At 42.3% G+C, this 14,904-nt stretch overlaps 1 protein-coding gene across 1 annotated transcript in view; it reads right to left on the bottom strand.

The window, feature by feature from the left end:
* KIF13A (kinesin family member 13A) overlaps positions 1-14,904 on the bottom strand; it is a 212,921-nt gene that overhangs the window by 30,485 nt on the left and 167,532 nt on the right. The window contains 7 exon segments of the mRNA XM_049716351.1: positions 1,331-1,504; positions 2,025-2,186; positions 4,920-5,069; positions 6,133-6,273; positions 7,519-7,681; positions 9,313-9,526; positions 14,697-14,863. Of these exon segments, the coding sequence (XP_049572308.1) occupies positions 1,331-1,504; positions 2,025-2,186; positions 4,920-5,069; positions 6,133-6,273; positions 7,519-7,681; positions 9,313-9,526; positions 14,697-14,863 (1,171 nt within the window).

The following is a 14,904-nucleotide window of genomic DNA, read 5'->3' as shown; positions in this document are numbered from 1 at the left end:
AAATAAAAACTTGACAGGGACTTCCCCAGTGGCACAGTGGATAAGACTCCATTCTCCCAATGCAGGGGGCCTGGGTTCGATCCCTGGTCAGGCAACTCGACCCCACATGCGTGCCACTACTAAGGAGCCTGTGTGCCGCAACTAAGAGGCCCGCCTACCACAACTAAGACCTGGTGCAAGCAAATAAATAAATATCTTAAAAAAAGAGAAATCTAGCCTTTCAAAAAAAAAACCTTGACAGACTTTACATATGGGAAATTTTATAGGTGGTGATATGGATTTGTCTTCTAACTGTAGAACCAGAAAGAATAGGCACCATTTCGAAAAGAAGGGGTCTTGAATATCTATAGAGAATTGCCCAAAGAAAAACAAAATTACACAGAGGCTAGAGTCTGGCTGTCAGAAACGACTGGTTGGCAGTCTGATATGAAAGACAGGAAGAGTAGCTGATGTCACAAAATAGGTCCAACCAATATTCACCAAATATTCGCCTCTCTCATTTTGTATGATCTTTAAAAGCTCATACGGGACTTTAGAATGCTATGCTTAGAATTCAAAAGAATGAAAACTATCTACAGCAACTTATATGGTTAGATGCTCACGTATATCAAAATAATAAAAGGCAATTCTGCAATCTGTAAAATGTGATCACATTTTTGTAAAAAACTTTTTAAAGTTATGCATGCGTGACGGTAAGAGTGTGTATCTCTGGCCATTTATGTGTATGAACATATGTTTGCACACACATAATATGCAGCAAATTGTCACTGGCCATCACAGATTTCAGGTAGAGGTCTTTCAGAGTTTATTTTATTTAATTTATTTATTTATTTTAAATTTTATTTATTTTTTGGCTGCATTGGGTCTTCGTTGCTGCGTGTGGGCTTTCTCTAGTTGTGGCGAGTGGGGGATACTCTTCATTGTGGTGCCTGCGGTTCTTATTGCAGTGGCTTCTCTTGGTGCAGAGCACGGGCTCCAGGTGCATGGGCTTCAGTAATTGCGGCGTGTGGGCTCAGTAGTTGTGGCACACGGGCTTAGTTGCTCCACAGCATGTGGGATCTTCCTGGACCAGGGCTCGAACCCATGTCCCCGGCATTAGCAGGCGGATTCTTAACCACTGTGCCACTAGGGAAGTCCCCAGATTTTATTTTAAACACTTTCAAATGATCTGAATTTGTATTAAAGTATGTTTTGAGGTTAAAAAGCTCAATAAACCTATTATGTTTATGAAACATTCATATGGGAAAAAACTCTAAGTTACAAGTAGACTTTGGAACTGAGCCGTGGCCGGTTGTCTCCCAAGTAGCTCATTTTGTAATGGCATTTGTACCTTACAGTGAGAGAAGGTCACAGTATACTGGGCATCCTTGGACTGTGGGGAAGGCACCTCTGGGTCCACTACTGGGGCAGCCACTGTGGATTCACACTGGTCCCAGAATGTGTATTGACAGAAGACGAAATTTGAGAGGTTTAAGGGCAGCCCAGTTGCCTCTTTAATTTTTACCTGGAGAGAGAAAAAAATGCAAATATAACTCTCATAAAGAAAACAAACTATGCATTCTTTTCATATCCAGCTACCTCAAATTTAAGAGTGGGTGATGAAATAAATAAATCAGTCATCCATTTGACAACTGAAAATATTTCATTAAGGGTTACCTACTTGTAATGAAATGTGTACCATAGTTCCATAACTACAGTATGTGAGCATGGTGACAAATGCACACACCCCTCTCAAACTTTCCTAATGACCGAGTTTCTGACACAGCTGTGACCTTTACTAGAAAAGCATGATTCACTAAACAATATGCACTCCTTGCATGCCACATACACAGACTTCTGAAATTTCATACAACTGTCATCAGAAAGTGTGCTGCACTTCTGGGAAAAGTACTGTCTGTTATTGTATTTATTGACAGAAAGTTTAACTTTTACCATGTTCTATGAAAAAGTCCTAAGATTTTCCACAAAATTGTTTTGAATTGAAAAGGGCATTTATCTGAGCCTTCCCAGCCCTGCCCTCTCACCCGGCATGTCAGTTTTTTGACTCGGTGAATGATTTCCCCGCTGCTGTCTACGACTTCAAGACTCCCGCTTTCACTGGAGTTCTCCGAGGAGTCATCCTCCACCACGCGTTCCGGGACGGCGCCTGTAACTCGCATCACTTCCACATGGAGACGCCCGGCAACCTGGGTCAAGGAATCAGAGTGTCGTGGGGTTAAAAGACATCCCGTGGACAATACTGACCTGAGGTGGAAAGCATGCTACAACATCTCCGGCGAGCAGCTCCACTGTTATTGCTGGGCCACCTCCAGCAATGGGAAGCTCTCAGTACTTCCAGAGCCAGCCCACTCCATCGCCTGCCCTGTAATCACCCTGCCTTACTTTGAGCCAAATTTGCCTTTGTACCTTGCCTCCCGGAGTCATCTTCATTCTTATCCGTCTTCTACAGGATAGCCCATAAACAGCACAAAGGCAGCTATCACATTCTACCTGGAGTTATCTGTTTCCCTCGTTCACATATTCATTCATTTACTCATTTGATCAAATACCTGGCATCATGGGAACACCACGATAAAAAGACACAGGCTTTGCTGTCTGGGCACTCACAGTCAAGTGGGGAAAGACGCAGAATTAAAAACGCAGTGTAGGGGGCTTCCCTGGTGGCGCAGTGGTTAAGAATCTGCCTGCCAATGCAAGGGACATGGGTTCGAGCCCTGGTCCAGGAAGATCCCACATGCCACGGAGCAACTAAGCCCGTGTGCCACGACTACTGAGCCTGTGCTCTAGAGCCCGTGAGCCACAACTACTGAGCCCATGTGCTGCAACTACTGAAGCCCACGCGCTCTAGAGCCCGTGCTCTGCAACAAGAGAAGCCACCGCAATGAGAAGCCCACGCACCGCAACGAAGTGTAGCTCCCGCTCGCCGCAACTAGAGAAAGTCCGTGCGCAGCAACAAAGACCCAAAGCAGCCAATAAATAAATAAATAAACAAACATATAAGTAAATAAAAACCCAGTGTAAACTAGCTGCTCTAATAGAGATAGGTGCAGGTTGTTAGGAGATAAATTTATCCACTCAGCAAATATTTACTGAGAGTTGAGTGTGTGCCGGGAACTGTACTAAGTGCTGTGTTTACAACAATAAACCAAACAGTCATGGCCACTGGGCTCATGGAGCCTCTCCCTTACCTTCTTGGGAGCAGAGAATGAGAATGGAAGTGACCCTAGGGCTGGGAGAAGGGTGAGGGGGTGAGACCTACTCCAGGAGGAGCGACAAAGTCACCAAGTTATAAGGAAATAGTTTCTTTGAGACTGTTTTTCTAAAAAAAAAAAAAGGGGGGGGCAGGGGGAACTTAAGTTTCCAGATTATCCTGGTGGTTCTCTGCACTGGTGCTAGTTTAGCAGTGTCTCTCTTATAGCTGGTTTCACAGAACTGATTTAAGGATAGGAATGACCCTGACCTTTGCATTCTCAGAGTGTGGTAACTGGCCAAGTTTTCTTTGGCAACACAGTCTTAGGTCATAATGAACGGACTTGTGAAGGGGACACATGCTCTGGCACTGCTGTGTCATCTTACATAGTGAGGCTTATTTTTAAAGGTAGCTCAGATCTAACTTCCACAGAGCAATTGGCCCTGACACCCAGGACCTGAGAGAAATTAGTTGACGGTATTTGACAAGTGAGACAAATATGGAGGAAGGAGCAAGAGAAGGGGAAGAAAGGAAATATGAGAAAACGTTAGAAGACAGTGGCTCTTAAGCTTTTTTTCCCCAACGTTTTTTGAGACCCTAATACATTTTTAGTATAATTTCAGGGGATTAACGAAATACTCAAAGCCCACATGAACCCTAGCTTAAGAAACCCTGACTAGGGACTCAGCCACTAGATCTCTTTGCCACAGGAGTTGTGCCCATTTTTAACATGGGAAAAAGCAACTTAGCCCACTATTTTCCTAGAGCATAATGTCCACAGGTGGGTTACTACATGTGGAATGTTAGCTGTGCACTTACACATCACAACTGGGAATCTAGGGTCTATTTTCTGGGTTCCCTTTGGGCAGAATGGCACCCTATTCTTAGTCTGCTCTAAGAATCACAAAAAATAACTTAGTATTTCCAAGTTTGCATGTTATTGAAGGATAAGCTAGGAAATAAGGATGTTACTAAATTTAAAATGAAAACATCAGTTGATGAAGTGGATAATATAAAAAAGTTTGAACTTGAACATTTTCTGAAATGTTTCAGGCTGACAGAAGGCCAATATAATGAAATAAATGAAATATGAGGGGGCATTTTTTTTAAAAAGAGGAGGTAACAGTGGGATGCTTAAGCTTGTTTTCTTTGAATATTTTAGAATTTCAAAATAATCCTCCCAAGTTGTATGTTGTAAAGACCACTTAGGGCCAGGAAGGAGTTAAAGTGTACTACAGAGGTGAGAGATTCAAAGAGAAATCAATATGGGGCACAGAGCTGAATCTGGTTTCCAAAAGCTTTCGAATTTGATTAAAACAAAGAAAATACTTGTGAACCACAAATAAAAAACATGTTCTAATAATCTTTTAAAACCATGCCTTAATTTTGATAGTTTCTTTTGATATTAGTAGAGAAAGAAGAATGTGATCCTGATGCTTCACCCTAGTTTCTTGATCTACCTCAAGAACAGAACTTAAATCGAACTAAAACATAAAAAATGAACTTGAGCTCGGTGCTTTGTGATGACCTAGAGGGGTGGGATAGGGAGGGTGGGAGGGAGGCTCAAGAGGGAGGGGATATTGGTGGTACATCTATACATATAGCTGATTCACTTCGTTGTACAGCAGAAATTAACACAACATTGTAAAATAATTATACTCCAATAAAGATGGAAAAAAAAAACAAACTTGAATCATGGCCATTTTCTCAGAGGCTGGCTTGTCCTTACCTCCCCCTGCTGGCTGATGATAGGAACTGCATACAGAAGTTTCACATCACAGAACAGACACTCCAAGAACACATTAGCCACGCCAATTAGGTTGTGATTCTCTTGGGCTTCATAGAAAGGGTCACCTCGTTTCCCGTAGAGTCGCTTTGTCTGAATGGTAGGAGAGGCGGGGGGAAGGCGAGTAGGAAACAAAACATCAACTTAAACAATACTATTTAAAACCAGCATTTTTAAATGTTTTAAAAAGAAAGCACTGGGCTTCCCTGGTGGCGCAGTGGTTGGGAGTCCGCCTGCCAATGCAGGGGACGCGGGTTCACGCCCTGGTCTGGGTGGATCCCACATTTCGCGGAGCGACTGGGCTGGTGAGCCACGATTACTGAGCCTGCGCGTCTGGAGCCTGTGCTCCGCAACGAGAGGCCGCGGTAGTGAGAGGCCCGCGCACCGCGATGAAGAGTGGCCCCCGTTTGCCACAACTAAAGAAAACCCTCGCACAGAAACGAAGACCCAACACAGCCATAAATAAATAAATTAATTAATTTTAAAAAAGCACTTATCCAAATAAATTAAAAAGAAGTAAAAATAGAATCATGTCACACGAATAAAACAGAACTATCCCATGGGAGGGGCTTGTTAAGTGACATAAGGGCAGGGAGAGCTCTTCTTTGGTTACAGCCCCACCTATCACACCCCGTCTTCCCTATCACACCCCACCTGCAAGGTTTCATTCCCTGTGCTTTGCCTCATTTCCTTCACCGAATCTTTTTTTCCATTACTAATGTAGAAAAAATGGATCATGCTTTCTAGAATTATTCTTAGCATCTACCTAGCCATGAACACAGCTAGGGGAGCACGAACACATGCTAATGAATACAAAATCCACACTGGCTCCATTTAAGCTGATTGTTAACAGCATCGACGAAACAGCACAAGTTCACTTTGTCTTACTTCACTTCACTTGAAATGTACTAGCAACCCAGTAAGAACATGCTATGTGTTCTCTTCATTTAGTTCCTATCTGTGTGGGGATCACATGTTTTATGACCGATCCAACTGATCCTCTCAAGGTCACCTTCACTTTACATTTCTAATATGAATGTCCCAAGTAGCACGACAGATATTCACTGACGCACATATGTGTGTTCTGACGATTAAATCACTTATATTCTTGTCCTTTTAGCACAACCAAAGCTCCTTTACATTTTGTCCCTCTTACCTCAGGAACCTTCTCCTTCCATTCTTGATAAAGGTCTCGCATATCGATTAATTTATTCTCCAGCTTCTCGATGGTCCACACTTGGGTGCTCTTTCCTTTCCTCCTCACTTGAATAGCTGGCTCGCTCACTATGGCTCCTCTCTGCAGAATGAAGGAAAACAAAAACAAAAAACAAACATAACGCATCTTGTTATAACTCTTTTGGATTGCTGAAGCAATATGTATTATCATAAAGTAGAAAGTTTGAAAAGAAAAAACACATAATGTATACAAAAGAAGATGAAACCCTATCACCTAGGGAGTATTCTGGTTTATTTTCAATCTTCTTTGTGTACCCATGCACACACAGTTTATTTTTATCACAGTCAGAACCAAACAAATATACAAATTTCCTATCCCAATTCTCTCTCCACAGTTCACCTTCTTGTGTGGTTAAATATTCTTCATAAACATGATTTTTCATAGCAACACAGCCATCCATTATAGGGATGTATCACCCACTTGACTAATTATTCTCTTGGTCAACATCATGGCTGCTTCGAATTTTTGCTATTACACAGGCCACTGTGATAAGTGTCCTGGTACAAAAGCACATAAATGTTTATGAACACGTCTATAAGTACAGATTTAGAATAAATTTCTCAAAGGAGAACTACTTGGTCAAAAGATTAAAATACAAGAAGACTGACGAGATACTCTCTGACTCGTTTCTAGCTCGCTTGCTGGAGGGAAAAATGAATGGATGAAAAATTATTTCTTCCAAAGTTTCTCCTTAAATGAAAATTTCAAGTTGAAATGACAGGAAACTTCCCAATGGCTGCAAAGAATCCTGCTGTGTATGAAAAACAGGTATCATATGAGTCTTCCTTTCTCGAAGAATTCACTCTCAGAATGGTACTATCACAAAATATACACACATGCCCCCATTTCAGGAGGCATTTATATGAAAGAGAAAAGCAGGAGGAATTACTTATATATATTTCTAGTTTCAATGTTTTATTTATTCATTCATTCATTCATTCATTTTTTGGCCATACCAGTGGCTTGTAGGATCTTAGTTCCCCAAACAAAGATTGAACCCGGGACCACAGCAGTGAAAGCACCGAGTCCTAACCATTGGACTACCAGGGAATTCCCCAGTTTCACTGTTTTAAATAAAGAATTTATATTAGCAAGGCTTTTAGCCCCCCAAATTCTCATATTCCGATCATAAAATACCCAAAGGCATATATACCCAAGATCTCTAAAAGATGTCTTAAAAAGAACAGACCCTCCGGCTCACGTCAGGGTCTCCTCACGGATGTTCTGTGGATGCCAGGTTTACGTTCCACTTACAGCAGCTACTGTTGTACCTCTCGCTCTCATCTTCTTTGAGAACATTCTTACCTTTCTATTGGCACTGAGGTTTGCAGCAGGGATCTGCAGAGTCACCTGGTAGTCGGTGAGTCTGCTCATCTCCTCGGCTAAGAAGTTAGCCTCCCTCACCAAGGTGTTAGCTTTGACCAGCTGCTCCCGCAGTTTTGCCAGGCTTTGGCGGAAGAGTTCATCCCTGTGGCACAGCAGAAAAGGACATGAGAAATGTCCAAAAGAAAACGGCAGTCCCGTTTCCAAGTAAGTCATGTTGTTAGAAAGTAGTAGAAAACTCCTCTCAAACAACTGTTTTTCAAGCTATTTTTGCCAATTCACCTCTTATCCTCCTCTCTTCCCACCAGGTTTCGGTGAGCTCTCCACTGGTAACCACAGATGAAGAGCAAACATGTGGGGTGACTTAACTTCAAACCATGTTTTAAATTATATAACATTTGAAAACAACTAGAGTTTGATATGGTAATGCACACGTACACACAAAACCCAATAAAGCAATCCTTTAGGAAAAAGAAATGATTACGACTTCTGTGTGCTTTGGGGTGGGGAAGATCTGGAGCCAGTAAGGAGAAAGTGTTTTACGTGATTTCTTCAGTTGGTAAAAGGTGAGAAGTAGGGACTTCTGTGGCAGCAGAAATTCGTTTCTCAACTCTACACAATAGCACTTCCTGATAAAAGCTTCTCTAACAGCCTAACTGGGTCCGAACCCTATTAATATGTTTTCCAAGCCCCACGTCTTTTGCCTCAGTAGCCTTCATCATAGTTACAATTTTTCATTTATTTGTGTAATTATTTGACCAATAATGTCCGTCTCCTCTACAAAGCTGTAAGCACCCCCAGGGCAGGGACCATGTCTTTTTTGCTTGTCACTACACCTAAAGTGCATGGTCCATCATAGGATATGCGAAAATTACCGAATGAATGAAATAAAGGGTACAGCTGACCCTTGAACAACATGGGTTTGAACTGTGTAGGCCCACGGAGATACAGATTTTTTTCACTGTGATCCATGGTTGGTTGAATCTGTGGATGTGGAATGCAGATATCAAGAACCTACTGTAAAGTTATACTCGGATTTTCGACTGCTTGGAGTGTCAGCACGTGATAAACGCTCAAGACACGTCAGGCGTCATTATTTTTATTACAACACAGGATAATGGGCTATCAACAGACCCAGGTTCAAACCCTGGCCTTTTCATTTACTTAATGGGTGAGTGAGGGAAGGTATTTAAAATGATTGTCCAAGCTACAAGACAGAACGAATAGTTCCCACGGCTTGGTGCTGCAGGGAGCATTAAATAAAATAAGCAGCATTCCTAGACTGTGGTAAGACCACAACAGAACTCAGCAATACTTATTGTGGTTGTTTTTGTTACCGTTTCCTCCACCACTACCTCAGTTCTGATATAAATAAAGTCACAAGGTAAAAAAAATTCACATTTAGTAGACTTCTTAACATTAAAATTGTATTTAAATGGGTTCCAACATAAGAGAAATAAAAAACAAGAAATGGTTTTATGCTGAAGAACTATTCAAATGTTCTCTACTTTAAGACCAGACCGTGGTATTCTAACTTGGTACCGTTTTTATTAAAGGGTAAGGGGGCAGGTGTAATCTTTAACAACTAACATCACAGTAAACATACTTAGGATAAATAATATCTCTGAAAGGAAAGGCAAGTGCTAACAATCCAGACACGGGAGTAAGATTTCCCTCTTTGCCAGGTCTGTCCCGCTTTGACGTGCCTCACGACCGCCTCGCCCAGGACCCCGAGGCCTTGACTCTGGGCGCCGCCACCCCCGTTCCCCTTCGTACCTCTCCTCTGCCCACTGGGTCACTTTCTGCTGAGCTGTCTGGCTGCTATAGGCCAGGCGGTCAGGGCCGCTGCTCTGGGGCCGCCTCTCCGGGGACAGCTGCTGGCGGAGCTGCTCCAGTTCGCGCTCATACATGAGCCGCTGCTCCTCAAGGGCGCTCCTCTTTTCTTCCAGGTACTGTTTCTCCAGGACCTGAACCACATTTTGAACTGGGTCTGGTGAGCCAAGAGACAAGGCGAGGTGCCCTCAGCGGTGGCTACGGCAGGGAGCCCGTGGGTGTTCCTTAGGGCGAAAACCATCCCCGCCCCCAGAATCGAGCCTTTCAATGTGCTGCCTGTGAGCGGCCCCGAGAGGCCCGGTCGGATGAAATCCTCTCCACTTCCTTTTCCTTAACATTTTAGATCAATGCCCTGGGGGGAAACATTCCCCACGTCTACTATGTGACTTTCTTCAATTTGATGAGCTCGTCCTAATGTTTAGATAGACCACTCAATTGCGAAAAGCAGATGACAGGGGAAAGGGGGTTGGGATTCTATCCACCGAGAAGAAGAACTCAATGAAAGCTGAGACAACTTCAAAGACAGAGCCACATGAGATTTGATTTTTCTGATAGCCACTTTTTAACGCTCTTCTAGCACTGGTTTCAGCACATGGCAAAGGGTCTGTATTTCTGGTTTTAGCCACAAATTTATTACTTCTGAATTTCTCTAATGTGAGAGGAAAATTATAGATCACAGCATGTGCTTGAAAACACTGATTGAGTATATGGTCTGGCAATTTCTCAGGTGTCAATAGTCAAGAAAGCAATTCACTTGCAACTATTTCTGATTTTTTGCCTTTGCAGATTGAGAGATCACCAACACACAGGTGGGTGAACAGGTATTAGAAATACTAATGGGTCTTGTTGAAAGGGGCCACGACTGTGACGAGTGGTGGCTGTGGTGTAGGCAGGACTCGGTCCTAAAGAGCTCATTGGCTATGGCAGGACATTAGCCTGGTAACAACCAATGGCCTGGATGTAATAGAGAAAGATTAAGGAAGGCACTGACCACATGCACAAAAGAGAAAGTCATGCTGTCTCTAGGGAAACAGTATGTTAGACAATCTGGATGGTAAACAAAGAAATCACCATAATGGTAAATATTTCCCTGAAGTACATGGGACCTAGGAGATGTGTTCGTATTCTCAGACTAGCCTGAGATTCACACACTTGCTTATTATTCAGTGCTGCTCGTGTCGTATTTCTATATATTGACTCTCATTTTAATTTCCAGGATAAGAGAAGGAAATTAAGAGGAATTTTTACATCACCTCATGATAGCTATTGACTGACTTTACCAGAAGACCCTACCAATTTGTGAAATCAGCAGGTAAATTTTAGTAGTTTTCTATATGAGAAGAGGAAAAGAAAATAGCATGTTAGCTTTAAAAACAGGGTTAAATAATACAAAACAGAGTAGAAAGTACTTTTAAAAATCACTAGATACACAGAGTATAGGTGAGTTGTTTTAAGAAAAATGACAACCACAGCAGCACTAATAATTCTACTGGCTGCTGGCTATATCTCAGGTAGAGGCACTATACGCTTTGCATGCATCATCTCATGAAAACCTTGCAACAAAGTTAAGGGTGGATGGCGTTCCCATTTCAAAGATGAGACAAACTGGGACTCAGAAAGGTTAAGTAGCTGACCTAAGATTGCACAACTAATAAGCAACAGAACTGGGTTCTGAACTCAGATCAGAGCTAATTGTCTGGGGTAGGAAATAAACTTAGTAGTAAACTGTACTCTTACCTCCAATGTTTTCCTCAGAATTAGTACTCTGTTAAAGAGTAGATTTAAAAAAAAAATACTGTTCTTTGCTGATATAAAATTCTCAAATTCATTATTTTTTCAAAGCTGAATACTTTTCTTCATAGAGTCCTGACACAGAGTCCCTGAAATGTTAACTTGAAAGGCCAATGGAAAATGGACTCCTAAAAAAAAACCCTTTTACACAAAGGCAGAACATGGGTGGGTAAGACTTTTTCCACAGAGTGAAAACTGACATACTCCAAAGGATTAGAACTTCTAACGTAGCCCTAGAACTTCTGGGGGTGGAAAAAAAAGAATAATATGGTGATCTTTTTTGAGGGAGTTTAAAGAAATCTTACACGTAAGGGCTAGAGAAGAAAAGTTCTCTTGGAATTAAAAAATATACGTATTTCTCAAACAGTATACATATATTTTTTTTTCTATTTAGGCTCTAGGTTTTAAAAAGAAAGGACAGGGTCCTCACCATCCATTTTTAGGGCCCTAACTGAGTGTTTATGAATCTCTTCCGGAGAGAGAAAACTGGGAAACACACCAATTTTTTTATAAAATCATATCCTAGGGTTTTTGCTAAAGGACACTGAATAAGATGTTTAATTCTTATTTCTACTTGTTGGTCAGTGGTAAGTAGAAACACACATGACCCCAGATGGCTGAGGTAGGGGGTTCCATGCCAATGCAGAGGTAATGTGACTGAGGCCTTTTTAAACTGCTTTAGCAGCTGCCACGACACAGCAAACCTACTACTCACCAGGCTTTCTCAGTGGCCACAAATCACCATGCAGATATGCAAGAGAGAGCAGCTCAAAGCATCCCTCCCCAGGCCTGCCACAGACCAGCCCGGGAAGCCTTGCCTGGAGACTCTGGGTCTGGCTATGCTACACACAAACCTGGTAGAGGTACAGGGACTGAGGTTTCTTTTTCTCCTCTGATCCCAACACAAGTCTGGAAACACTTTTCTCTTAGACATATTTGATAACACTTTCTTTTCGAATTAATTAACCTCTTTTAAGCTTTTATCACTATACAACATATTCTTAAAAAGGTCATCCTAATCAGCAAGTCACTCTGACTCTATATGGCATAGGACAGAAGCCGAAGATGATCTGGTCTGTTCTCAAACAACCAACCCACTTTACAAGAGAATGTTAACAGTTTCCTTTTTCTCCCTATCTTCTTTCTTCCTCTTGTATGAACTGTTTTAAAACTCAGTAAGCCTAGAGCCTCAGGCCAAGAAACCAAAGAGGTAAGTGTTTTAGGACGAGAGAAAGGACCCCCTTTCTTTTGGGCATAGTATCCTCTCTTCTTCCTTAGTTTATTCTCTGCCTGGTGTGTAACTACGCAATGAGCTCAAACTTCCTTATCTGTCCCGAGAATGGAAAAGAGAGAGGGTAATGGTGTAGAGGTTGAAGGGAATTTATGTGACCCACAGAATTAGAATTAATTCATATCAAGATGCCCAAGGCACTAAATCAAAGGAAAGTAGATCCTTTGGGGGAAAAAGAGAACCCTTTAGTCCCAGATGGAATAAGCTCTATGACCCTTCACCAGCCCCTTAATTGCTCTTTACTTTAGAGCTGCCATTGACTCTGTGAAAACAGTTAAATGTCTGATTCCTATCCTGAAGCCTCAGGAAGAACATATTATGGTCTACAGATACTAGGTTTGCTTTTATTCTTAATTCAAATGAATTGGGAGGCTTCCCTGGTGGCGCAGTGGTTAAGAGTCCGCCTGCTGATGCAGGGGACACGGGTTCGTGCCCCGGTCCGGGAAGATCCCACATGCCGTGGAGCAGCTGGGCCCGTGAGCCATGGCTGCTGAGCCTGCGTGTCCGGAGCCTGTGCTCCGCAACGGGAGAGGCCACAGCAGCGAGAAGCCCACGTACCGCAAAAAAAAAAAAAAAAAGAATTGGGTTTCAGATCATTATTTATTCTAGAGATTTGAAAATCCGTTATTCTAGTCTATTACTGGGATAATGCAGGTGACTATTTACCCAGAAGTACTATGTCCTGAACTGCTGTGCTGTCAACAGAAATAATAGTCGTCAGTATGAGGAGCAATAATACTAGTGACACTTTTGTGCTGTTGGATACACGGGGAAAAGAACAGCCACTGGATTTTAACCACTGGAAGGCAATGGAGTTGGGACATGGGGAGGAAAGGGTCATAATTGCAAAGGGAGCATCCCTCCATCAAGAATTCAGGGCACCTCAGGCAGAAAAGGCCAGGCAGAAAACTTCAGCTTCTTCCCCCTCATGTTAGTTAGATTTGGCCAAAGCATGTAGCACAAGCACTGACGAGCAGCACTGCTAAACACCAGCCAAGCTCCCTCATGCTAAAGCCAATCAGTTAACCTTCATCCCAGCGTTTGTGGAGGAGCTCCGTCTGAAACCACATGAGAGGGAAGAGAATCTTCAAATAGGACCACCAAGGGGATGGCCACCAGGCAGACAGGCTCATGACCGGGAAGCCACCTAGCAGTAGAGGTGAAGGGCGTGAACTCTGTCCGGCCACCAGCATTTCAGCATCATAACAGAGCACATCTGTGTGCCCCACAGCGGCGCTCCATTTAGCAGGGGGATTGAGTAAAGCATAAGGAAGGGGAAACATTACTTTTAAATGGATAAAATCAACACTGGAGAGCAAGGCCTGATCTGGAACACAAACGGATACTCATGTTAACACCATGAGCCAGACCACTGATGATGAACTGCTGTGGCTAAGAAAGCTTGGAGAAATTAACAAATGAGTATTTAGTGAGCGCTAAATACTCACTGGTTATTGAGGGGGGTCATAGATATATAAATATTTATATAAATATATTTATATATAAAAATATTTAGATATATGTTAAGACGGTAGCAATTGGAGAAAATTAGAAATCTGTGATGTGGGATGATACATGATTAAATGGATACCACCTGGATATGCCACAGAGTTAGAGCACAGAGATGTCTAGAATTCTGTAACCTCATCTGAAGAAATCATCTCTCTTCTGATGGGCATTCCTCCACCTGGAGTTTGGAGCTGCACCCTCCCGTCACACCCTGCATCCACGTGGGCTTTCAAAAAATCACTCCCAGGAGAGACTTGTTGCTCAGCCATGTTATTAAATAACCCATTAATGTGATTCTGATGTCTGAGCATCACTCTGGAATGTCTGTCGAGATTCCTCCCAACTTGGTAAGCAAGTAACAGAGTGGGATGAAGTTTGAGTTCCAACTGTGGTCTTCCCTGTGCTATGCTGTCAAAAGCCCTGGTAGCTAATGTTAATCCCTAATCTTAATGATGTTCTTTTTCGTTGTTATTCTATACTCATCAGAGTAATACATTACACTTGTTTTTCCATCTGGCCTTTTCTTCATACTTCATTTTTATAATTAAAAAGAGGGGACTTTGAAGCTAAAAATCCAGAGATAGAGATAAATAAAAAGGTCAAAATCTTTATTCCTGCAACAGAATCCCCAACTTGATACACCAGAGATGAGACTGACAATTCTCTAGCCATGCTCAAATTCTCCTCAGGTTTATTTAAAGAGTAGAGTAAGAAAGTAAATGCCTAAGGGTCTTACCATTACTATTCAGCGTTTTCATGATAACTTCCATCTGTGCAAATTCATAGTTATAGTCTGGTTCCGAGGAAGCCTCACTGGCTGCATCCAGGTCATGCTCTGGGGGGCCCGTTTCTTTTTCAAAGTCTTTCAACCAATCTCGCCGTTTCCTCTTAGGTAAATTAATTCTGTGGGGTTTTTCACCATTAGAGAAAATCAACGTGTTTTA

Source organism: Orcinus orca, chromosome 10, assembly GCF_937001465.1.
Source record: "Orcinus orca chromosome 10, mOrcOrc1.1, whole genome shotgun sequence".
Taxonomy (NCBI): Eukaryota; Metazoa; Chordata; class Mammalia; order Artiodactyla; family Delphinidae; genus Orcinus; species Orcinus orca.
The sequence above is the reverse complement of the archived record's forward strand: the minus strand, read 5'-3'. Positions and strand labels throughout refer to the sequence as shown.